This window comes from Mirounga angustirostris, unplaced genomic scaffold (genome assembly GCF_029215605.1).
Source record: "Mirounga angustirostris isolate CCGP_5_RB_7025 unplaced genomic scaffold, mMirAng1.0.hap1 SCAF_12, whole genome shotgun sequence".
In the NCBI taxonomy this organism is placed as follows: Eukaryota; Metazoa; Chordata; class Mammalia; order Carnivora; family Phocidae; genus Mirounga; species Mirounga angustirostris.
In genome coordinates, this window is record NW_026991720.1 from 79,328,149 (window position 1) to 79,355,516 (window position 27,368).

Below are 27,368 nucleotides of genomic sequence, written 5' to 3' on the forward strand. Positions count from 1 at the left end.
CATCAGATCTGGAGTGTAGTCCTAGCTGTACCCCTCACACATGTATACTCTTGCTGATATTCCTATGAATTTACTTTGAAGTAGTTCTAGTTATCTTTGATAAGAAAGCAACAACTTTCTACAGTTTCTTGCCTTTTTCTTCAGTAAAAAGGAGATTGATCTTCCGTTACAGAAAGGAGAGTTCATAGTTTGAACACTATGTGTTTCAGACTGTGCACTAGGCCCTCTATATGCATTTTGTCATTTTATGCTCTTTTAATAAGGTGGTATCCACATTTGAAGATAAGTAATACAGAGAGTAAAGAAATCAGAATTCATATTGTAAAGCAATTTGAAATCTTCAATGTTTCTTTGTAAATTAATCATCAGATGGCCCTTTGGAAAAGTGGAAACAATGTGGGATTTTTAGATTTGGACAATGTGGATACCAGCCCTAGCTCAGCTACTTACTTGTGATTTGGTCAGGTCGTTCTTTTTTTCTGAATATTTAGTTTTCTTATTTATGATATAAAACTTTTCCTAAAGTCAAAATCACATTTGTCAATATAAGTGGAAATGCTTTGAAATTGGAAGTAGTAGATAACATTATTATTAATCTTTATAAAAATTATGATAGGCAAATAAGGATAGTGCCATCATTATTAACTCCATTTGTCAATGAGAAAACTGAAGTTAGGGACTTTAGGTGATTGCATGGTCACAAAATTACTTAGCAGTGAATCTCATGCAGGAAACTGGATCTGCTGACCCCAAATTCAGCATCATTTTTTTTTTTTTATAGGAGACATGTTGCCTTTAAATAGACCATTTCTTAAATTTCTAGGTTGAAGAAAGAGTGTGTGTGTGTGTGTGTGTGTGTAAATTTTACATATTCTTATAAAGTTAAAAAAATTAACTTTTTATTTTATTTTTGAAATTTAGCGTAAACAAAACCGAGGTCCAAGAACACTGGTTTTATACCTTCCTACTCACTTGCTGAAACCAGAGTTTTATGTTGCTGAATTCTTTTTTGTTCTTTAGGAAAATGTGGGCTCCTACTTTGAGCTAGCCACTGTGTTAGGTTTTGAAAATACAGACGATGAAGTTGATAACTTTGTTCACTCTCAGGAACAGAACTCAGAGTCCAAAAGGAGAGGCAGTAATTTAGCAAATGAAGATAGAATTTTTTTTTTTTTTAAAGATTTTATTTATTTGACAGAGCACAAGCACAGGGAGAGAGAGGGAGAAGCAGGTTCCCTACTGAGCAAGGAGCCCGACATGGGACTCGATCCCAGGACCCTGGGATCATGACCTGGGCCGAAGGCAGCCGCTTAACCGACTGAGCCACCCAGGCGTCCTGAAGATAGAATTTTGTTTGTAAAATATAATATAATAAATTTTATAGAGAGAGACCTGGTCTCACCTGAATATAAAACAATAAACCACTTTTTCTTTTTTTTCTCTAATCAAAAATAAAGATTTAAAAAATCAATTGTAAAACATTGGATAGAAATATGGCATTTCTATCATTTGTTCAGTAAAGTCAGAATTTTCAGTAGAATTCGTGGAACAACTTTTTAGGAACAGATTTCTGTTTATGTAAAACAAAAGAAGTCAGTGACAGGCTTTATTATGTGAACATGTGATTGGAAATTCTATAAAAGTTGGGAAAAACTTTAATATGTGGATTTATGTGTTTTTAAACTTGACAGAGGAACGTTTAAAAAAATGATCAGAAGGAAATACAGGATAATGAAAAATGTGGATAGGATCTATGAAAAAAATTGAAAATAATGTAAAAGTGATTAAATGTAATTTTAAAATCAGATTGTCCTTAAAGACATTCTTGGAAATGGGCATATATATAACTATAAAATTTGAATAAATTTTAAGTGGTTTCCATTCATAGAAAGCTAAAAGTGGCTAAAATCCTCATGCAATTTTATTGTTTTTATACTAGATTTAATATACTTTAAGCATGTCATATATATTTTTAAAAAGCATTTTTTTTCCTTTCCAACTCAACAGACAAGTGATTATCTTAATTCTAGTTAGCATCTGATTGAATTAAAGATACATAGCTTTCAGCCTACATAATGAGTTCACAAAGTTTAAGTGACCCTTGGTTCTTTTCACTAATGGAATTTATTTCTTCAATTTTTAAATGAAAAATAGAGGACAGTTCAATAAGCTCTTTGCAAATACAGCCTAATTGGAACTCTTGGTTCGCAGGCTACAAAATTGTGTGATAGCTCAAGGTGTGTGTTAACATTCAAGGCATCAAAATTGGAATTGGCCATATAAGAAGCAGCTCAGAAGTGTTAATGCATAGTATGTCTAAGTTAAGCTTACTGATTTGGGATCCTCCTCTCTCTCTGTGGCTGTAATAGAGTACAAATATATTTTCATGTCTGTGTATGTATAGTAATCATTTTTTTTTAATTCTGCTTTGGCAAAAGTGGTTTTCTGGTTTTGGTGTGGACTGCATTGACAAACATTAAACTATGCTTTTATCATTTGATCCTATTTTTTGAGGATTTACACAAGTTATTGCCAGTATTTGGTAAACATGGTTATGCTTTCAGAAGGAAAAAGTTTAGTGTACGTTTCACGAGATTTGTTAATGGTTGCTGAATTATGCAGCAGAAATTATAATCCACACACTTTCAGAGAGATGTATCCATCCAACTTCTGGATGGATTGTTTAAAATAAAACTGTTGCACCCAGTTGCTAAGCATGTCATCACAGTTCTGAGAAATGCTAATGTCCTGATTTTAGCCAAAATAAATTGTGCATTAATATGCATAGCTAAAGATGTCAACTACAGTGAGCCATCTGCAGCCAGACTGCTGTCAGTGAGTAGCTGCCTCTGTGGAGGAGGTCATGTGGCTTGGGCAATCCTTGAAGAGCAGAAAACAATCTGTTTTCAGGTGATAGCTTTGTTTCCTCTTTATAATATGATACATTATGTGATTATGTAATGCATGTTATGTAATTATATTTTCTATGACATTCAAAATAATATAAATAATATAACATATAAATAACATTCAGGAAATATTTGAAGATAATTTGATGAAAAATAGGAAAAAAGTTCAGAATAATTCATGAGAGGTCAGTGTTGCTTTTGAGTCCATGTGAGGAGAGGAGGGAGGAAGAAATAATTAGAAAAGAATTCAAAGCCCTGTCTGAGTCTAAATGCTGTGGTTCAAACTGCTAGGAAGAGTTAGGAAGCGGCAGACCTGGAAATGTGAAGCTGTAAAGGAGGAAATTCAATGTGGACCCTAAAGATGGGTAGCATTCTGGTAAATGGAGGAGGAATACACATTGGGCTGTGCATCATGACTCATGTATGAGAAAATGAGGATACTGCCATGATGAAGTAAATGGGGCATGTAGATGTCACAGTTTGCAGAAAAGTTTAGTTGTTTTGCTTTCAGAAGTAAGAACCCAACAGGCTTTATTGTACAGGGACGGGCGGGATGAAAGCATGACTGAAGAAAATTTATTCAATAGCTAATGTGAATGGTATGAACACCAGTAAATATAAATTCCTAACATTGTGTTATTCTTTTGATGTTCCATTATTCCAAGTACTATGCTGGGTTGAGCAGAGATTCCATTATAAATCTTATGTAGATTTTGTGTTTAAAATTTCCAGTTTGGAGTGCATTGAAGGGTGGATGTTAGTCATTAGGCCTTCTGGACTTTTTTTTTTTTTTTTTTTTTGAGAAATTTCCATTCTGTTTTGAAGCTGAATAGATGAGTAACAGTTGTGAGCAAGAATATGCTTTAATTCTAGAACCCTAACATTTGCCAACTCACCTCAATGCTTAGATGTATCAAGTTAATTATCTTAAATTACTACTGAAGAAACACTCTTAAAATTCAGAATATAATTTTTTAGAAATCAGTAGTAATCAGTCAAAAGTTTGGGTAACTTTTTTTGACAGTGGCAACATTAATTGAAACTCTGTGTGAAGCTCACAACCTTAAGTGGTACCTCTTGAGACATCTAAATGATATATTCATGATTATCCATCAAAGTCCTTAGCCAGTGAATTTGTATTACTGTATGTTACAACTCTGATAAATAACAAAGGTCCAACAAAGTGGAACCCAGAGGATTGGATTAAGCAGGGAGGTGTGTTATAGTAATTATATTACATGTCTGCATTAGAATACACAGTGACCTGAGAATGAGCAGAAATCCTGGCTAACCAGTGTCTTACTTATGTAGCATATTAAATTAGAAGAGTGAGTGAACAACTCTATGTGTTTCTTTTGTTCCTTTCCAAAGAACTAATTGAATTACAGTAGCTCATTAAACAGTTGTGTCTCCAGACCTTGAATTCCATTTATGCACTCTCTGTAAGTAAGACTATGGGCTGGGAAAGCAAAAGATGACGATTTTTCCTTTTGTTACATCAACTCTAGAATTTAGGGATAGGGAAGCATGACATATTTTTCTAATAAAGTTGGATTCTTCCTGGACACATTGATATAGTTGTGAGCTTCCCTGGTATTGTTTCTTGCATTTTCCCCATCATTTATCAGGTGGATGTGGATGATTATAGTGTAATGTTAGGGAATAAGTGCTAGTTATTTTTTTTTTTTTAAGATTTTTACTTATTTGGGAGAGAGAGTACACGCACACATGAGAGTGAGTGGAGAGAGTGCATGAGCATGGGGGAGGAGCAGAGGGAGAGGGACAAGCAGACTCCCCATTGAGCAGGGAGCCCGACGGCGCTCAATCCCAGGACACTGGGATCTTGACCTGAGCTGAAGGCAGATGCTTAACCACTGACCTACCCAGGTGCCCCAATAAGTGCTAGTTATGGGAAATTGTTTACAAAATATTGGTAGAAGCCTTCTGTGAGTCCGCCTTGGCCTTGGATATTGTTTGACCTCTGTGGTATGGGGAAGAAGTAATAAGGACTAAAATCTTCTGAGATCCTTGTTCATGGCTATGGTGGAATGAAGACCCAATCATGTAGAAATAGGAGAACCAACTCTATTACAGATACGGGTACCGAGTGGAACTGGCAGCAAGTGTCTGAGGCAGTGATGCTAATAAATTCAAGTTCATTTCTGCTCAGACTTAGAAATAAGTTTAATTTTGGAAGTGAAACAAGGCAGTTATTGCCTCAAGGTGGGGAAAATATGTATGGTTAGCAGGTAAGGGACTCTCTGGGTTTGACCCAAAATGGCGATAGGTTGTCCATGGCATGCAACCAGAAAATGAAGGCAGCAGCATGTCCTACAAACTGTGTAAACAATGGGAATTAGAGTAAACACAGGAAAACTGTAGTTTGAAGAGCACAAACATTTTAAGTTAATTTATTTAATTCAAACCAGCTCAAAAACTGTGGGCATCTGTCATGCTTAAAGCGTTCGTTAGACCCCAGAGCGTCAGTGGAAAGACTACTACCAGGAAGTCCTTCCCATTTGTTGCTTACTGTCTTTTGGGGGATATAGACCCAAAAATAGAAGGATGATATAAGTACTAGCATTTTATATTTCAAAATGATATATTTTGAAGTCGTTGCAAAAGATTAAATTCATTTCACAATTCTGGGAGAGGCATTGAGGTGTGAGGGGAAGTAGTTAGAGTTAGCCCCTTCTGTGGTTGGTGGTTTTACAAGGGGGATCTTTTTGTGAGGTTGTAAAGTATCTGGACAGTGACAGAGGCCAAGTGAGGGACATGGGCTTTGGAAATGTGAAAAGATGAACGGAAAATAACCTTTCACAAGCAGTGCAGACATACTTGAATAATTGGGAATGCAGTGAAGATACCACAGCATTTCTAACTCGGATGACTGAGAGGGCAAAGGCGCTGTTACCACTTGTTACTCTCCCTGCTTGCTTTGTGGGAGACAAGGTGGTTCCTGATGCTGGGGCGGCTTGTGGACTTTTTCATTTTCTCAGTGTGTGGGAAGTTTGCTTTTGTTTTTGTTTTTCAGTTGAATCAGGGAATTGGAAATGCTTCTGTTTTCAGTACTAGATTGTTTTTTTTTTTTTAAGATTTTATTTTTATTTTATTTGACAGAGAGAGAGACAGCGAGAGAGGCAACACAAGCAGGGGGAGTGGGAGAGGGAGAAATAGGCTTCCAGCTGAGCAGGAGCCCAATATAGGGCTTGATCCCAGGACTCTGGGATCATGACCCGAGCCGAAGGCAGTCGCTTGATGACTGAGCCACCCAGGTGCCCCCAGTGTTAGATTGTTAAGCGCTGAGATAAAAATTATTTCTAGTTTCAATGGATTTGGCCAGTAGAATTAAATATAAAAGGGGGCTCTTTCTAAAAAAAAAAAAATCCTAAGAGGATAAAAAGCTTTTCATATTGTGATCACTACAATGATTTTAACCCGTATTCTAACAGTGAGGAGGAACATTGAGGGGTCAAAATTTCTTTTATGTGTTGTTTATCAAAATGAAGAAAAGGTGGTCATTAAAAGGACAAAAGATGGGGCAGTGGAGTCTGTTAAAAAAAACGGTGTATTAAGAGAAAAGCAGAATTCTCCTCTATGAAGAGGCAGTGACTTGGGTTTTCTACCTCTCTTCCCAACTCTCCCTTGTGTCTTTATGTGGAAACAAGAGTCCTATACATTTATAAAGTACAAGAGGATATTTGATTTTGGAATAAGGGCAATATAGAATGTATTTCCCAGTATTAGTGTTAATTATGCATTTGATATGATCTGGTAGTGTTCTCATTTTACAGTAGTTTCAAAGTGGAACAAGAGCCTACCTGCTAGCTACACGTGAAGCTCCAAAGTTCATGTTGCAGAGAAACTTACAGTTTTACTGATAAAACCAAATGAATCCAGGAAAGTGTTCAGTGGGGAGGGTGGGAGGAAGTTTCCAAGCAGGAAGAAAGGAAAAAAAGTAGTCATCACAGTATCATCAGATACTTATTACATATCTATAATTATCTTCAAGTTATATGTTAACTTGTTTCTTATCTGACTTTTCTACTATAACGTAGTCTCCAGGAGGATGGAGATTTTTGTCTCTTTTATTCAGTGCTATGTGCCAAGTAGAAGTTGCTCAATAAATACTTGAATAAGAAATGAATAGGTGGCTCGGGTACCTGGGTGGCTCAGTCGGTTAAGAGTCAGACTCTTGATTTCGGCTCAGGTCATGATCTTAGAGTCATGAGATTGAGTTCTACATCCGGCTCTGTGCTCAGCGGAGTGTCTGGTTGAGATTCTCTCTCTCGCTCTTCCTCTGCCCCTCCCCTCCATGTTCTTTCTCTCTCTCAAATAATTAAATCTTAAAAAAAAAAAAAAAAAAAGAAAGAAAAGAAATGAAACGGGGGTGCCTGGCTGGCTCAGTCGGTGGAACATGAGACTTGATCTTGAGTTGTGAGTTCAAGCCCCATATTGGGTGTGGAGCTTACTTAAAAACAAAAAAAAAAATTAAAAAGGAATAGGTGAATGAATTTTGCATCTGCTTTGGTTATAACACTCGTCAAAAAGATTAAGAGCAATTAACTATATAATGTAAGTCACTAACCCTAGGAGTTTATAATTTAATGTGGTTAATGTAGATGCACATCTCATAATGTTTTACAGGAAAAAAAAATCAGTGACAAAGCATAGGTAAAAAATAATGCTTTTAATTATATATATATTTTTTGTCCGTATGATTATGAGGTGATGTGGTATCATTTAAGGCTGTGGAAAAAGACAAATGAGAAAAAATGAACAGTAGAACAGCTGAAGTGACATTGGCAGTAGGGGAGATGGTTGAGTAGGTAAAAGTGTATTTATGGAGGAGTTTCTGTCCATCAAGAAGGGGTAAAGTGGAGTGAAAGTTTTCTTACATTTTAGCTCACCTTTTGTCAGGGTACCAGCATAAGTAGCAATTGCTTATGTTTTGGGATTCAAATATTTATGTGTATAAAAAGTTATTTTGGGAAATGCTTCAAACATACAGAAAAGTCAAGATAAAAATATTACAAGTACATAGATACTCAACCCCCATACGGAAAGCAAATGTAATGAACACCCAAGTACTTTCCACCCATTTTTAACAAATGTTTTAATTTTACTTTTTTCACATTTTTAAACAGAAATATAACATGTTAGAGTTGACAGTCTCTTTAACCTTCTCTAAACAAAAGTTTGCTTTCCATGAGTTTGCAAAATAAGCCCTTTTATACCAGTGCATGAATTTAAATGATTCAGTGTGCTTTTTTACTTTAAAACCATTTTAATGATTAAGAAAATAGTTCAATAAAGTTTCTTACTAAAAAAGCTTACCAGTATAACCTATTAAATGACAAAAGTTTTTAAGAGTTTAGGAAAGGTTATTTCGATTTCTTTTCAAAAGGAAATTGTTTGCAAATAAGGAGCATGTTTTTTGCCAGCCTAACACTTCATACTTTTGTACTGTGGAAAACTTTTCTGGTACCTCTGTTCCACATATTTAGTTTTTCACCGTTAGACTTCTGTACCTAGAACCTCAGGGCTAAACTGGTAACATTGGTTATTTTGGGTGGAGAAGATTGCATCATATAGAATTTGACGTTCTAAATTACTTCGGAAATATTTAAAATTTTGTATAATCATATATTATTTTGGAATTGAAAAAGATAAATGTTAAACATAGGTATTTTTATTTATTTTTTATTATTTATTTTTATATTTTTTTATTTAAATTCAGTTAGCCAACATATGGTACATCATTAGTTTTTGATGTAGTGTTCAAGTGCTCATCCCATCATGTGCCCTCCTTAATGCCCATCACCCAGTTATCCCATCCTCCTACCCATCTCCCTTTCTACAACCCTCAGTTTGTTTCCCAGGGTCGAGTCTCTCATGGTTTGTCTCCTTATCTGATTTCTTCCCATTCAGTTTTCCCTCCTTTCCCCTATGATCCTCTGTGCTATTCTTGTGGATTCCTATTCCACATATCAAATGGACAGTTGTCCATATTATATGGACAGTTAACCATATGATAATTGTCTTTGATTGACTTATGCTAAACAAAGGTACTTTTAAATTATGTTCTAAATAAGTATCAAATTCAGCATCTCCTTTTTATAATTGATGCAATATGAAATGAGCAGATGCACTTACTCCTGTACCTGTGTTTATAGATGTGATGTATATCTCACATCTGTACATATCTCCCCAGTTGCATAAGTGTATCGCTTACTTATACTGCTCTTTCTAGTATATTCATAAAATTATGAGGAAAAAATATTTCCTTTGTTAAACCATGCTATTATTTATGATAATTTGAAGAGATGCCATTGTTTTTTTCCTTATTTTCTTAACAGAGAATGTTCTCTTTCTAACCCATTGTGGTTGACAGTTTTTGTTTTCACACATTTGATTATGTTGCCTCAGAGGGGAAAGTAATGCTCTGCTAATTTAAGAAATTAGCAATGTGTTAATAATTTGACAGGCATACACTGGATTGTGTAACTAAAAATTGTATATGAGCCATCAATAGAGAAAATATCTAATGTAAGTAATTTGTGGAATCTAATATGTTATAATTCATCGTTTTATGAAACAGTGTTTCCTATTTCTAAGGGTACAAACTTTCAGTAAATCAGGGGCAAAGAATAACAAAATTAGGGACGCCTGGGTGGCTCAGTTGGTTAAGTGGCTGCCTTAGGCTCAGGTCATGATCTCAGGGTCCTGAGATCAAGCCCCACTTTGGGCTCCCTGCTCAGTAGGGAGTCTGCTTTTCCCTCTCCCTCTGCTGCTCCCCCTGCTTGTGCTCTCTCACTCTCCCTCTCTCTCAAATAAATACATCTTTAAAAAAAAAAATAACATTAGGAAAAAATACAACTTTATGTTTATTTTTTAATTTTCCTTAAAATATAGAGTGCTTAATTCTCTGAGGTTCATTAATTATATTTCAGTGTAATTAACATTATAATATTTTAATATAAATTAAGTAAAATAATTTGGAATCTATTATGTTTCAAATGAGGAGCCAATTAGCTTCAAATGGTACCATGCCTTTTTAAAATTACGTTTTTGTGTCTTTACATTGTTACTGTCTCTGACCATTATTTCATATTATTTCTAGATAAAAGAGTGGCTCTGTTTAAACTGTCAGATGAAGAGAGCTCTAGGAGGTGATCTGGCTCCAGTCCCATCATCCCCTCAGCCCAAACCGAAGACTGCCCCCGTTACTCCTGCATCCGCAGTGAGTAAACCATCCCCACAGCCACAGCTGACTTCTCCAAAGAAGGATACTGTACCCAAACAGGATATCTCAAAGGCCCCCGAGTCTAAGAAGCCCCCACCACTAGTGAAACAACCAACCATTCACGGATCTCCCCCACTGGCAGCCAAGCAGCCTCCTGTGGCCGAGTCCTCATCCAAGCCTGCCCCTCCCAAAGAGCCTTCGGTCCCGTCTGAGCAGGCCAAGGTCCCCATGGCTGAGGACAAACCAAAGCAACCCAAGACGGTGAAACCAGCCACAGACATTGTGTCTTCATTGTCGATAGCAGCAAAACCTGATATTCCAAGCTCCAAAGTACAGTCAGAGGATCAAGAGAGAACAGCCCCTCCTCTGAAAACAGATGCTGCCAAACCCTCACAGAGTTTTCCACCAACAGGAGAAAAAGTCACCCCCGTCGATTCTAAAGTCATACCCCGACCTGCATCAGATTCAAAAATTATTTCACATCCTGGGCCTAGTTCAGAGAGCAAAGGTCAAAAGCAAGTTGATCCAGTTCAAAAGAGGGAAGAACCCAAGAAAGCACAAACCAAAATGACTCCTAAGCCAGATGCCAAGCCGATGCCAAAGGGGTCACCTCCACCCCCAGGCCCACGACCTACCACTGGCCAAACTGCCCCCACATCTCAGCAGCCCCCAAAGCCTCAGGAGCAGTCAAGACGCTTCAGTCTGAATCTGGGAAGTATTACTGATGCCCCCAAATCACAGCCCACGACGCCTCAAGAAACTGTGACTGGAAAACTCTTTGGGTTTGGAGCATCGATCTTCAGCCAGGCATCAAATTTAATCTCCACAGCAGGCCAGCCTGGGTCTCAGTCTCAGAGTGGGCCTGGGGCCCCAACGAAACAAGGCCCTCCTCCGCCACAGCCACCTCCTCAGGGGCCACCCAAATCCACAGGTCAGGTGCCAGCAGCACCTGCAAAGGTTATCCCTGTGAAAAAAGAAACAAAAGCTCCAGGGGCTGAAAAATTAGAGCCCAAAGCTGAAGGAGTTCCAACCGTAAAAAGAACAGAAACAGAAAAGAAGCCCCTGCCTGTTAAGGATAGCAAAGCTTCAGCAGCGGAGCCTCAGAAGGCTGTCATTCCCCCCAAGTTGGAGAAAACCCCCAAACCAGAATCGACCTGTCCTCTCTGCAAAACTGAACTCAACGTAGGTTCTCAGGATCCTCCTAACTTCAGTACTTGCACTGAATGCAAGAATCAAGTGTGTAATCTCTGTGGATTTAACCCTACACCGCACTTGACTGAGGTAAGCGATTTATATCTTACTTATGGATGTGAGTAAATCATGTTTATTCTGAAGTATTTTGGTAGCCGAAATTCTGAGCAAAAAAATCCCCCAAAACACACAAAAAACCATTTCTAGTAAAGAAGGCTTATCAATATTGATGGCATAGTTTCAATTACTTATTACAGGCTTAATTTCTTTTTAAAAGTTCATGTAATTATATTTTTCTGGGTTATGCACCAGAATTAAGAAGATGAAATAAGCTGACAGTTTAAAGTAACAATTATCCCAATCTTTTGTGAATTAAAGACCTGTAGCTTTGGAGTACTACGCGGTTTTCACTTACCAACGGCAAGTAGGAGTTGTAATTTACCGTTCCCATGGTCTTCAATCCTTCCTGCCTCCACTACCTTAGAGAAAGTGTTAGTTGCTTACAGATCCATAAATAACATGAGATCGGTTATTTTACAAAAATTGTTAAGAACTTAGTGCAAGTTAATAATATTGCCTACTAGAAAATAGTGGTTCAGACTTATCAGGCCTAGACTTCTTATAATTCTCTTTGAGCGATTGTCTGCCATAAATATAATAGAATACTTTAATAAGAAATGTGCAAAGAAAACAAAAAACAAAAACAGATACATGGGTTTCAGTGACTGATGTCAAGGAACTGTGTTTTAAAAAAACTTTTTTAATGGGATGATGAGACATTTTCCCCACAATGTAAATGACTAAAATTCAGATAGGCAAATTTCTACCTAACAGAGATATTAAAGGATGAATGTAAACATTAGTAATGTGTTAGGGCTGTTAGAATATTTAGATCTTGGGAAACTGAGGGGTTAAATGATTGGTGCTTTCTTAGAGGTTTAATAAACATTTTGGAATTGAATTTTAAATAATTGTTCATTGTTTTTACACAAATCAGAAATACTTAAGGATTATTTTATTCCATTCTCTTTGATTTTGTAATTCATTGGAATGGAAAAATTGAGCAGATTTTAGCAATTATACAGAAGAAACTTTAGAGATTCTTGGGGTTTTTTCGACTTAATTTTTTTTGAAGAATAGACTGTATACATTTTTTATTTTTTACTTTTAAAAGACATTAGGTTGCTTTGACATAATTAGCATCATGTGAAAGTATTGTTTCTACAGACTTAAGCCGATTTTTATCCTCTTTATCTGTGATGAATAGAGTTAACTGAGATCCATTTTAAAGGCAGATAAAATTTGGTTTCCCTCAGCACTTCATGAGGGGTAACCACTATAATTATTACTTACAGTGGTTTGGATTCAATACAAAAGCAAAACAAAAAGCAAACCTTAAATTTCTCCCATATATTTAGAAGAGTTGTTTTTGGTTGTGTATTCATGAAGCAGAAAATCTGGGTTTTACCAATACAATTGTATTTATTTCGTAGACTTAAAAAATTGTACCCTTTAATGAGGAGCTGATCATGTCAACACGGTACCGTTTAAGAGTTATAAAACTGCATCACTAAAAACAAAACCTAATGTCTACATTTAAAATGTATTTTGGGGGCGCCTGGGTGGCTCATTCGTTAAGCATCTGCCTTCAGCTCAGGTCATGATCCCAGGGTCCTGGGATCGAGCCCCGCATCGAGCTCCCTGCTCCGCGGGAAGCCTGCTTCTCCCTCTCCCACTCCCCCTGCTCATGGTCCTTCTCTAGCTGTGTCTCTCTCTGTCAAATAAATAAATAAAATCTTTAAAAAAATAAAATAAAATAAAATGTATTTTGGGCACACTAAAAAAAAAGTGTAGAGTTGAGGGAGGATTGTGTGTGTGTGTGTGTGTGTGTGTACATATGTATATGTATATATTTGGACCATAGTGATTACGAGAATCCACTCAGTGTTTGGAGGTATGAAATGAGAGCCCTTGGGTAGAAAGACAATGAAGTTTTCAGGAAAATCTTTGGTTTTCTTTGTGTTGGTAAATTTTATTTTTTTGTCGGGCGTCCTAATTTGGAAAGGAGATTTCTTGAATAAGGCACAGAATTACCTGGGCCATGTGTGAAATTTCAGTAGTTTGAAAATATAAGTGGTCTGAAGTATTCAGGTGGTTTAGGTGAAATCCTATTTTAAATATGATCACTGGGATCACTGTTACTGTTCAGAGTATTTTGCTGTGTGGTAATTTATTTGAATTTGGAAGATGTTTCAGAGAAGAAAAAAAAATTGATGTAACAAAAGAAGTTGGCTAATGTTCCTGGTGTAACTTAACTGTGCTAATCCATGTGAAGTTTTCAGTTAGTAGAAGACCTTAGTGCCCTCCAGCCTATAGGTAAAGTTGTTGGCTGACCTGGTATCAAAGGAGTGAATGATGTTGGTTGAGTGATTCGGTGTTCAAATATTCCTCTTATTATTACCCCAAAGGACTTGGGAGGAGTGGCAGAAGGAGTTAGTTGAAAAGAAAGGCACATTGTGTTTGTATGTGTGTGTGTGCATACATACACATACATTTCTGGAAAATTTTAAATACGATTTATAGGCTTAACTTGTGGTGCTCTGTCAGAGTTATTACTACTAATCTCTCCTCATTTCCTTCAGTCAGGAGCCATTAGGGAAGCATCTTCTCCCTGACCTTTGCTTCATTTCTATTCTTTCTCCATTCTGCTTATGATATTTATTTCTTGTTAACCTCATATTTTCTGCTCTTTCCTTCTAGGTTTAGGGGGCACGTTCTGAAAATACTCAGACTTTATACCTGCAATGCAAAGAAGTGGTATTTCTAAGAAAGGAATCAACTATTTCCATTTATTATTCTAATAAAGCACATTTAACTTTATATTATAAGCCTCTGCTTCTACTCTACCTCATCACTGTGAGGCAGGTCTTCTTTTCCTGTGGGTACCACTCTGCCTTCCCCTTTTGCTGTTCTGTTCCTCTGATGGCGAGAAGAGCTGGTTACAGTTAGTCATGGGTTAGGGAGCTATAGAGAGTACCCCCCCAGTAATCAACCACACCTGTCTCTTTGGTGGCTTCCTGTTTCTCATACACAGCATCCCCCACAACACCTGAGCTGTGCCAAGGGCTGCCTGTGGGGCCCTGGAGTGTAGCCAGGCTTCAACCTAAGCTTCAAGGTTTAACTGTGTGATGCCAAGTTCGTATAAATGGCACCGTGATCCAGTAGCCTCTGATAGCAAGGAAGAAGTCTCTTAGGCTTTAACTTTTGCCAACTCAGGGAATATCTTATCTTAGAAAGAGTTTTAAAAGCAGCAGCAGGGCTTTCTGAAAGAGCTGATCTTAGAGAATTTGGAAGCATCCTGAGAAAAACAGCCTAAGTTGACAATCAGTTTACCTAGTGAATTTAGTAATTCTGGTTCAGTTCAAATTCAAAAAGGACTCAAAATTACTCATAATGGGTGATGATGTTATTGTTTTCACTGTACCTTTCAAAAGTAATTTTTTACTATGGGAATAAAACTTAAAACCACGTTTCCTCATGTTTCAGGAAGTTCCAGGGTCATAATTTTGCTTCCTTAGTAGGATAATTATGCAGGGCCTGAGTGATACAGGAATAGCTAGCATATATTTGTCACTAGGCAACAGATGGGCCTTTTGAGCCAATTAAGACCCAGTGGTGTAACCGGGATCCCTTCAGATCTTCACTCTCTAGCTGGGGTGGCTTCTGCCTTCTCTATCACACACTCAAGGAAAGCCTCGTGGGCATGTGCTGGATTTCTTAGTTTGGCAAACACATATCTTGCTTTTACTTGAAAAATCATTACTTAATACTTTAAAAATCGTATGCCCAATACCTTTAAAAAGCAATTAAGTACGTACACACACAAAATTAAAAACCAAAAGAATGATAAAAAATCAGTATGTAGAAAACAATTCTTCCAATAATTATTTTCAAAAGAATTATGTCATGGAGAAATGCATTCTGTGTGAATATTTCTGACATGCATGGCAGAGAGGGACACTGGTAGCACTTTTTAGCTTGCGTGAGAAAGTTGACAAGTTCATGGGTTGAAACAAAATTTTTATTTCTTAATTTTTAGGAGAATTTTGATATGTTGCTTTTTTATTAAGTGATACTTAGTCAGAAAATCCAAATGTGGGTTTATTTATTTTTTTTGGTAATTAATTTTTTTTATTATGTCATATTAATCACCATACATTACATCATTAGTTTTTGATGTAGTGTTCCATGATTCATTGTTTACGTATAACAACCAGTGCTCCATGCAGAATATGCCCTCTTAGCCTGGTGATGGGTACCAAATGTGGATTTATTTATTTATTTATTTTTTTAAAAGATTTTATTTATTTATTTGAGACAGAGAGAATACACATGAGAGGGGGGAGGGTCAGAGGCAGAAGCAGGCTCCCTGCCGAGCAGGGAGCCCGATGCGGGACTCGATCCCGGGACTCCAGGATCATGACCTGAGCCGAAGGCAGTCGCTTAACCAACTGAGCCACCCAGGCGCCCCCCAAATGTGGATTTAAAATAAACTTTTGTTTAAACAAATTTAAACAAAGTAATTTCTCCATTAGTCTTTTCTTCTATGGTTTTTAGATGGTTAATATTGTGTTCTCTCTGGTAGTTCTGTATTCCAGTCTTAACCTGTGATTATATAATATTTCCTCACATGACTAAAAGACTGTACATATTATTAAATGTGATTATTACTTAACTATTTTGATATATGGATATGTTTTTTCATGTACATTCTTCTCACATTGGGGATTTAGGCTGTTCAAGTTTTTTCATTATGAATAAGATGAATATTTTTGGACTAAATATTTTGTATTTTTAACTGTTTCCCAAGGAAAGCTTGCTAGTACTCATGTTACTGAATCAAGGGACAAGGACCCTGAAGTATCAGATTCTCTTTGGAGATGTGATAGCATTTGACATCTCCACTGCTGTGTCATGATTCCCTTCTTTTACTGCAGCTTCTTCGTACTTGAGTAAAAACATTGAAAATGATACCTGTTAATTTGGAGGTCTAAAATTGCTATAATATTGTTCCTTTGATTTGTATTTCTTTGATTCCCAGAAATTTTATTTGGCTATTACAGGTAAATAGATGATGCTCATTAGGATCCAGACAAAACATTGTGTAGGCGTTATGGGAAAAGGTAACCAGCCGTCACTGTTGCTGGTTTGGTTATTGTTTTTGTTTGTTTGTTTTTGTTTTTGCAATAGGCTGGTATTTGACAGGCATCTTCCTGACAACAATCTTGTTGGGTACGTCTTACAGTGATTTTAGAGATCGGGAGAATGGATATCAGGGCAGGGCAGCTATCCAACCACAGAAGTAGAATTCAGAGGCTGAGCCAGTGGGCTCTCTCCTGTCATATATGTGAGTAACCTAGGGAACTTGATAGCAAATGCCCCTTGTTCTGTCCTCATCTTACCTATAAGTTGTGTCAGTTGGTAATTACCAGGACTTTCATACCAACACATTTGCTAGTTTGTGCATGAAAGCCGGGTAGCATTTGGGGCCCACAGAAGAGTGGTGTCTGTGTTACATGGTTGGACCTAGAAGAATGGGCCAGTCGAGTGGTTCAGAAGCATAGAGGGCAGCATCATTGCATTATTTTTCTTTCCAGGTAAGTCCACCACTGGTCACCATTTGTGGGTGAAAGGGATGACTGAATGATGAAATGATGTCCCTACTTTCACATATGTGAGTATGAGGACATAAAACATGCTCCAGCTGCAAGAAATACTATTATATTCCTGCCAATGAATACAAAGACTTTACTCCATGAAAATTATGAACATCTCGGTGTTCCATTGGTGGTAGTAGTGGTTGTTGATCTTGGCTTCTACCATCACATCCGCATAGCCTCTTTTGTTACATATCCAGGGGTGGGATTGTTGGACCATAGGTTATCTATACCTTAAACTTGTTCTCCAGGGCGGTTGTCTCAGTTTATATTCTGGCCAACTTCTCATACCTGCTGCTATTTCTCTAGAGATGCCTTGTCTGATAAGATAGTCACTGGACAGATGTGGCTAATGAGCACTGTGGCTAACTCAAATTAAGATTATCTTAAGTGCAAAAAAACCCTCCATATTTGATTTAAAAAAAAACTCTATGAAAAAAATGTAAAATATCTCCCCGATAATTTTATGTTGATTACTGTTATGTAAGGCTTTCTATCCTTAAATACTGCTATTACTACTACCTTTTCATCATCTAACTCTGGGGTTGCCTATGTCCATGCATTGTGATATACTGCGGTGTAGGATTTATTATTTTCTCTCTATACAAGAAAAATACAGTATTATTAGATTTATCGCTCTCTGATTATCTTTTGCAGAGCTCATTTTCCTTATGTTACACAAGATAGCTGGTTCTTTTTGCGTGCTCTACTGAGCAGATAGTTCTCAGGGCTCTCATCATCAAGAGACACACTACTAATGCCTGGTCTGGGCTGGCCCAAGGATCGATGTTCTCAGGTGTTGCTAACCATCATTAAGAAATAGCTGTACTACAGGGCGCCTGGGTGGCTCAGTTGGTTAAACGACTGCCTTCGGCTCAGGTCATGATCCTGGAGTCCCGGGATCGAGTCGCGCATCGGGCTCCCTGCTCAGCGGGGGATCTGCTTCTCCGTCTGACCCTCTTCCCTCTCGTGCTCTCTGTCTCTCATTCTCTCTCTCAAATAAATAAATAAAATCTTAAAAAAAAAAATAGCTGTACTATTGAAAAAACAAAAAAAAAGATCTGTACTATTGACGGGCATAATGTGGCCATGCCAGTCTTCAAGTCAGGACATCTTCTCTACTGATCCCTCTGGTTCCAAATGTTTTCTCTCACTTCTTTTCAGAACTTTTGTGTCTATTTATATTCATCAATATTTGGGTCAGTTGCTACTAGGAAACTCAGCAGTACAAAATATTAGAACTTACATCATTTGGTCCCATATTTTCTCCCTTTACTTTCTTGATGACCATTTACTTTACTTTTAAAACTCTATCCTAATAATTAGGCACCTGAGTGGCTCAGTTGGTTAAGCTGCTGACTCTTGATTTTGGCTCAGGTCATGATCTTGGGATCCTGGGACTGAGCCCCACTTTGGACTCCATGCTTGGAAGGGAGTCTGCTTGAAATTCTCTCTCTCTCTCTCTCTCTACCCCTCTCTGCATCCCCCTGTGCACGTGCACACTTTCTCTCTCAAATAAATAAATACATTAAAAAAATAAAACTCTATTCCAATAATTTGAATTTCAGAAGTAGTATTCCATGCAAGCCGGTACAGCCACTCTGGAAAACTGTATGGAGGTTCCTCAAAAAGTTGAAAATAGAGCTACCATATGATCCAGCAATTGCACTACTGGGTATTTACCCCAAAGATACAAAAGTAGGGATCCAAAGGGGTACGTGCACCCCGATGTTTATAGCAGCAATGTGCACAATAGCCAAACTGTGGAAAGAGTCAAGATGTCCATTGACAGATGAATGGATAAAGAAGATGTGGTATATATATACAATGGAATATTATGCAGCCATCAAAAGGAATGAACTCTTGCCATTTGCAATGACGTGGATGGAACTGGAGGGTATTATGCTGAGCGAAATAAGTCAAACAGAGAAAGACATGTATCATATGATCTCACTGATATGAGGAATTCTTAATTGCAGGAAACAAACTGAGGGTTGCTGTAGTGGGGGGTGGGGTGTGAGGGATGGGGTGACTGGGTGATAGACACTGGGGAGGGTATGTGCTCTGGTAAGCGCTGTGAATTGTGCAAGACTATTGAATCTCAGATCTATACCTCTGAAACAAATAATGCAATATATGTTAAGAAAAAAAAAAAAGAAGAAGAAGAAGGTAGCGGGAGGGGAAGAATGAAGCGGGGGAAATCGGAGGGGTAGACGAACCATGAGAGACGATGGACTCTGAAAAACAAACAGGGTTCTAGAGGGGAGGGGGGTGGGAGGATGGGTTGGCCTGGTGATGGGTATTGAGGAGGGCACATTCTGCATGGAGCACTGGGTGTTATGCACAAACAATGAATCATGGAACACTTCATCTAAAACTAATGAGGTATTGTATGGGGATTAACATAAGAATAATAAAAAAAAAAGGTAGTATTCCATATAACAGTCCATAGGTACTGAAGTGTCTGAAGAGAAGTGAGTAGCTTCCTCTCCACCATGCACTTCATATTAATGACACAGTACCTGTTCAGACCATCTTTTTCTTTTTTGCTTTTCATTTTTTAAATTTTTTAATTGATGTATCATTGACATGTAATATTAAATTAGTTTTCGGCGTGCAACATAGTCGTTCAACAATTGTATACATTATGAAATGCTCACCACAATATGAGTATTGCAGTATTATTGACCATATTCCCTATGCTGCGCTTTTCATCCCCATGACTTACTTAGTTTATAATTGGTAATTTGTGCCCCTTAATCCCCTTTGCCCATTTTATCCATTCTCCCACCACTCCCCTTTGGTAGCCATCAGTTCTCTAAGAATCTCATTCCTTTTTTGTTGCTTGTTTGCTCAATTTATTTTGTTATTTAGACTCCACATAAAATGAAATCATGTGGTATTTGTCTTTCTCTGGCTTGTTTCACTTAGCATACCCTCTAGGTCCATCATTGTTGTCATGAACTGTAAGATTTCATTCTTTTTTGTGACTGAGTAATATTCCATTGCAGTATATACCACATCTTTGTTTTCCATTCATCTATAGATGGACACTTGGGTTACTTCCATATCTTGACTATAATAAATCATGCTGCAATAAGCATAAGGGTGCATATATCTTTTCAAATTAGTGTTTCTGTATTCTTAGGGTAAATACCCAGTAGTGGAATTACTGGATCATATGGTATTCTATTTTTAATTTTTTGAGGATCCTCCTTACTGTTTTCCAGAGTGGCTACACCAGTTTGCATTCCCATCAATGGTGCATGAGGATTCCTTTTTCTCCACATCCTTGTCAACATTTGTTATATCTCATTGTGGTTTTGATTTGCATTTCCCTGATGATGAGAGATGTTAAGCATCTTTTCACGTATCTCTTGGCCATCTGTATATCTTCTTTGGAGAAATGTCTGTGGTTGTCTTCTGCCCACTTTTTAATTGGATTATTTGTTATTAGGGTGTTAAGTTGTATCAGTTCTTTATATATATTTGGGTACTAACTCTTTATTTGATGTATCATTTGCAAATATCTTCTCCCGTTCTGTAGGCTTTCTTTTATTTTTGTTGATTGTTTTCTTCTCTGTGCAGAAGCTTTTTATTTTGATGTAGTCCCAGTAGTTTACTTTTGTTTATTTTTCCCCCTTGCCTTTGGAGACATATCTAGAAAAATATGATATGATATACAAATATGAAAATTTTGATATGGCTAATGTCAGAGAAATTGATGCCTATGCTCTCTTCCAAGACTTTTATGGTTTTAGGTCTCACATTTAGGTGCTTAATGCATTTTGAATTTATTTTTGTGTACGGTATAAGGAAGTGGTCTATTTTCATTCTTTTGCATGTAGCTGTCCAGTTTTCCCAACACCATTTGTTGAGACTTTCTTTTTCTTGTTGCATATTCTTGCTTCCTTTGTTGAAGATTAATTGACTGTATAATCATGGGTTTATTTCAGGGCTCTCAATTCTGTTTCATTGATCTATGTGTCTTTTTTTGTGCCAGTACCATACTGGTTTAATTACTATAGCTTTGTATGTATATCTTGAAATCTCAGATTGTGATACCTTCAGTTTTGTTGTTTTTCAAGATTGCTTTTGGCTATCTGGGGTCTTTTGTGGTTTCATAAAAATATTATGGTTTTTTTGGCCTTGTTCTGTGAAAAATGCTGTTGGTATTTTGATAGAGGTTGCATTAAATTGGTAGGTTTCTTTGGGTAGTATAGACATTTTAACAATATTTGTTCTCCCAATCCATGAGCATGGAATATCTTTCCATTTGTGTCATTTTCTGTTTCTTTCATCACTGTTTTATAGTTTTAGAGAACAGGTCTTTCATCTTCTTGGTTAAGTTTATTCCTAGGTATTTTATTATTTTTGATGCACTGTAAATGGGACTGTTTTCTTAATTTCTTTTTCTGCTACTTCATTATTAGTGTATAGAAATGCAACAGATTTCTGTATATTGATTTTGTATCCTATGACCTTACTGAATTCTTTTATCAGTTCTGGTAGTTTTTTTGGTTGAATCCTTAGGATTTCCTATACATAGGGCCATGTCATCTGCTAAATAGTGAAAGTTTTACTTTTTCCTTACCAATTCGGATGGCTTTTATTTCTTTTTGTCTGATTGTTGTGGCTAGGACTTCTAGGACTACGTTGAATAAAAATGGTGAGAGTGGGTATCCTTGTTTTGTTTCTTAGGGGTAAAGTTCTCAGTTTTTCACTATTAAGTATGATGTTAGCTGTGGGTTTTCATAAATGGCCATTATTATGTTGAGATATGTTCCTTTACTCTGATTTTTAGTGCCTTTGTCATGTAATAAATTTCCATTAAAATCCAGTTCGCTCTTGTACTGTCAGTTACATGTTTAGTCTGCAGTGTCAGTACCTTATTATTTTTATTAGTCTAGTTTTAATATTTAAAGATATTAAATATCTGTGAAAGCCTTAGTAAAAAAGTCTAGTGATTAGGGTATGTATCTGGCCAGGACTTAACTTTACCCTACTTATAAGCTAATAAATCAGCTTGTTACTATTTCATAGTTGCCTGTCATTGACATGACGCTTCTGGGTCAGAGACAAAGAATATTATTACTCACACCATAGCAGGTAGCATGAACATCATAATATTTGCATTAGTTCATCTTGCCCTCCATGACTCTCATGTGAGTCATGTGATATGGGCCTATATCGATACTGCACATGTAGCGGGTTCTTCACATATGAAGAACACTGAGCTTGTCGAACCCACCTCTTTTATGCAAACTGTAAGCTAGCCTGCTTTTTGCCCTAGAGGAAGACATTACCTCATCCTTTAAGATTGCCCACTGCATGCACAAGACTCAGAAATAACCAAGATGAAGAGCAGCCAGGGCCTTACACTGTTGGCATAACCTGTAAGACATGTAGGAGCATTTGTGACCCCCTGAGGACTGTCCTTCACAAGAGGGAAAATATTATGAATATAACTATATTCATAATTAAAATATTATGAACTTCTCCTTAAAATGATGTTTAATATGGAGACTAAGGATGGAAAACAGTGAAAAGTAAAAATATGCTGGTTTTGGCCAACTTCAACCACTTGACTGAGGGCTGGAAGCTGCCTGTTTGGAAACCTCTCATTCTTGAGTTTGCTTCTCATCCAACTCCATGAAAGTTCCATGAAAGAAGACTACTTATCAAACCTCCTACTTAGGTTAAGAAAATGAGGCTCAGGGAACTGAAATGATATGCTTAAGATTGGGGCCAGATAGTGGTTGCTAAGTACTAAGTAAAAATACTCTTTTCATTAAGTTTGTTTTCTGCAGCTCCTTTAATTTTTTTTTTCCTTTACTTAAATTTTGTGAACAACAAGAACAGGAGGACAATTTGAGAGGCAGACAAACCAGTCTTATATTCAAACAAGCAATTTCTCCAGCTGAAGATACATACTCCATGAATAAATATCTATTAGCATATTCTTGTCCCATTGTATGTGGGTTACATAATCCTACATATTAATATAATGTTACTGTGATTTGAAAATAAATTCGATGGCATTTTCACAATGCAGACAGATTTATGTGCATGATTCTGAGAGTACTCTTATTAAATGATAGAAATCTATCTAATCAGATGGCAAAATAATGTTTTTATTCTATATATGACAGTCTACAATACTGATAATGTAACCTATGTAGTCATTTTATACAACTTACTGTAGATTTAGCTTACTGTAGGAGGAAAAAAGTGGTAATAGATATTCATATAAGTAATTGAAACAATATGCTTTCCTTTAATGCTTTTTCACATTGGAAATTATATATATATGTCTACATATACATATATATGTATGTGTCTGTATGCACATTTATATATGTATATTTTCAGATCTAAAAATAGAAATTTCCCTGGGAGGAAGTTAGGGCTTAAAATATCACAAGGTTTAATTTTGGGAGATAACATACATAGTGTGTATTTTTTTTTTTTTTTTTATTTTTTTAATTATTTGAGACCGAGAGAATGAGAGACAGAGAGCATGAGAGGGAGGAGGGTCAGAGGGAGAAGCAGACTCCCTGCCGAGCAGGGAGCCCGATGCGGGACTCGATCCCGGGACTCCAGGATCATGACCTAAGCCGAAGGCAGTCGCTTAACCAACTGAGCCACCCAGGCACCCCATAGTGTTGTGTATTAACACATAGAAATGTGAGTCATACTGCCTTGTCAATTTCTAACACGTGTAATGTCAAGTGAAAATACCATCAGGAGAAATCGAAATATGTCTTACATATTGAATTAGCCATTGGAATAAAAATAACCTCAGATATATGTGTGGAATGCCTAACCTTGGACTTAACTACTTTTTTTTTCTCTTTTGTTTTCTAAGAATGTTATGAGAAAATGTGTTTATGGACAGTTAAATGTTAGAAGACATGTTATTATGGACAATTAAATGTTAGAAGATGTATCATTTTAATTTTCCCATTGGGGAAGGCGCAGAGAGAAGGAATATTCTAAAGTATTTTCAGTTGCTTGCTTTGTTAATACTATAATAGGCTCTTTTAACAGCTAATAAATATCTTAGGTAAAGGATGGTTGTGAGTTCATCTTGTTTTCAAATCCTGAAATTAACTGTGTATTTTTATGCATGTCAGAGTAACAATCACATTTTTCACCTAGTTGCAGCTTATTTCGCCGTTGCGTAACTTTGTAGGTAGAATGATTTTTTTTCTGCATACTGCCTATTGTCACTATTCTCCTCATCTCAAAGTACCATCTCCAGCAGTTTTCTTTTGCACCTGCTAAAAATAGAACCTTTCCACCTGAGTCAAACTTCCAAAGGAAAGCTAATTAAAATACTCAGTTAAACAATATAAATTTTCATTGAGTAAACCGTGTGTGTGAATGCCTGCTAATTTCTTTGGCTGTTCACTCAGCCTTCATGAAACTCTTTGGACTTCTGACTTCTATTCTATGTCATGCATTTATTCTTCCACTTTTTTCTAACTCATCAACATACTGCAATACATGAGTAGCTACTGAACAAATAAATACTCTCCTCTTTAACATTCATACAGAAGTAATTATGTAAGTATTATCTAAGTGTACAAAACCATTAAGAATAGACCTAAGAGACGTAAAGACAGAAGTGAACAGTGTCAGCTGAGCTATGCCAAACAAAGATCGAATATGCTTCTTGACTTTTATAAAAAGAATCATCCTCTATTTAAAAACCTTGCATGCTTATCAGAATTCTTAATCACCTAGAGTCAGTTTTCTCGTGGCATGTAATGCAGTATAAAGATACGTACTAATTGATGGACCCAACACAATCTGATACTTGTCTGAATAATCTAGGACATTTTCTTTAACGTATTTTATTGAAATGTAGTTTCATAAGATGCTATACTAAAAACATGTTCCTTGGTCAAAAAAATGAGCAAATGCTTTATATTTAATCTCTTTTAGAGATGTAAATTGCATGTATTAACACTAGGAGAAATCTTTCCACGTAGAACTTTGTTTTACCTCGTAGATAAAAAATTTATTTTACCACACAGTCTTTTTATTTATTTGACATAAATGGTTTCTAGAAGACCCATTACTCCTTAAGAAATAGTATTTTAAATATTAAATACATTTGAATTGATGCCTTCATTGTCTTATTCTTAGAATTCTTTCTTTTGCCGCCATACATTATACTGTCTAGGGAAAATTTCCATTAAAATGTACCACACACATTTCATATTCAACATGTCCCATATTGAAGTCATCATTTTTTCCCCCATGTTCTTTCTCATGTATTCCTTTGCCTTGGTGAAAGGCATCATAAATCCAGAGAGTCATTCCAGACTTCTGTTTCTGTTTCATTCCCCAGAAGCTATGACTTTCAACTGGTATTGATTCTATTTGCTAAAGGTATCTTTGTTCCCTTATGTCTTTCTTATGCTCACTGTTAGAGCCTTGTTCAAGGCCTTATTAATCATCTCTGTTACAGCAGTAAGGCCCCAAACACTTTATTTGGGGAAATTCAGTTTCTCAAATTTCATTCTCCAAAAAGTTTCCAATTATTTGTGCAGTGTCCTTGTTTATCATGTTCTACTGAATCCCTAATCTTGTCTCATGTAAGACTATATTCAATGCCATGATCAAAGTATATACTTTCACTTGTCTGTACTTTGCTTGTGCCTCAATGGTCTCCACTTCCTTGCATTTTTGTCTCATTCGTTTTTTGAGATTCATGTCAAATATCCTTTCCCCTCATGTTCTCATACTTCAGTCAGCTCTCTTCTATAGTATTGCAGTTTTCTCTTTATTTGTGTAATCTCACCAGAATGTGACCCTGGAGCACTATCAGTACCAATAAAAGGCCAGCTCATGGTAGGTAGTCAATACATGTTTGTTCAGTGAGGGAAAAATAGAATTTAGGGGAATGGCATGTACCGGGAAAGGCATGCTTCATGTTAACAGCATTATAATTATAGTTAGAAATAGTTTGAAAGTTATTCAGTCCTATGTTTGCTGCAAGGATTTTTAAAGTCCTTCAAAAAAGTCTTATACATGCACATGTACCACTTTGCCCATGTTCTTCAAGTACAGAAGAAACAGAAAGATGAGCTATCTTTTTACATGAAACAGTAAGAACCTTCTATATTTAATTTTTTTTTTTTTTTGCTTAAAAATATCACTTTAATGATGAGGCTAACCTATACCACCATTTAATACTATGGTCTCCTATCTGCTTTCCATAATGCAATAATTTCTCACCCTTTCTTTTCTTCTTTTGTTCATAACATTTATTATCTTGTAACGTAATAGTTAATTTATTAATTTATGGTGATTTTTGGAAATTATCTCTCTCCCTCACTAGAATATAAGTTCCATGAATGCAGGCACTTGACATACAGTATACTCTCACAAAATCCGGGTGCTTGGCATACAGTAGACTCATGCAGAATCTTTGTGGAGTGGATGAATTAATCCTATATAGTTATTACAGATGTGTATCTGAATAAGGTAAACTGGAATACTGATTCAGAATGCCAACCTCGGGGCACCAGGGTGGCTCAGTAGGTTAGGCGTTGGACTCTTGGTTTCTGCTCGGGTTGTGATTTCAGGGTTGTGAGATTGAGCCCCACGTCAGGCTCCATGCTTAGCCAGGAGTCTGCTTTTCTCCCTCTCCCTCTGCCCCTCCCCCCACTTGTGCACTTGCTCTCTCTTTCTCTCTAAAATAAATAAATAAACCTTAAAAAAAAAAAATGCTAGCCTCACATCTAGTTAGGTGCATATGGTCTTAATGACTTTGCTACCTCACCTTTTCCAAGGTCTCATTTCAAAAGGTGGAAAGAAGAAACGTGTATCACATATATTTAAAAACTTTCTCCAAAATAAATTGTTCTAATAAAATTGGGCTTATCAGGGACAATGTATCTTCTGTTACAGCTGAGGGATAAAGGAATGAAACTAAGCTTCAAGGAAAAGAGACAGTGGGTTTAGTAATTCATAGAGAGGCAGTATTTGTTGACAAGATGGCACCTCTGCCACCTCATAGTGGCTTGGTTTCTGCACCTATAAAGTGGGCATGATAGTAAGAGGACCTACTTCATGGGACTGTTGTTAGGATTAGAAGAGTGAATCCATGTTAAGCTTCCAGAACAGTTCATGGCAATTGATAAAGCTCAGTAACTGATAGTTTCTTGGCTATAGTTGCTAGATCTAGAAGGCATATGGTATCAAGATACACCTTTCGCTAAGACCTGATAAAAATGATTCTTTTCTAAGTCAAGTTTTACTTCTAAGGAAAGCTAAGCTGCTTAATGAAAT

General features: G+C 36.7%; 1 protein-coding gene across 3 annotated transcripts in view; it reads left to right on the plus strand.

Moving 5' to 3' along the window:
- Positions 1 to 27,368, plus strand: part of PCLO (piccolo presynaptic cytomatrix protein) — a 398,901-nt gene that overhangs the window by 16,256 nt on the left and 355,277 nt on the right. For all 3 annotated transcript variants that reach the window (XR_010406551.1, XM_045864796.3, XM_064575346.1), the window contains exon 3: positions 10,033 to 11,436. Coding sequence is in view for 2 of the 3 variants with exons in the window: in XM_045864796.3 (XP_045720752.2) it covers positions 10,033 to 11,436 (1,404 nt within the window). In the remaining variant the exon portion in view is untranslated. The remainder of the gene's footprint in view (positions 1 to 10,032; positions 11,437 to 27,368) is intronic.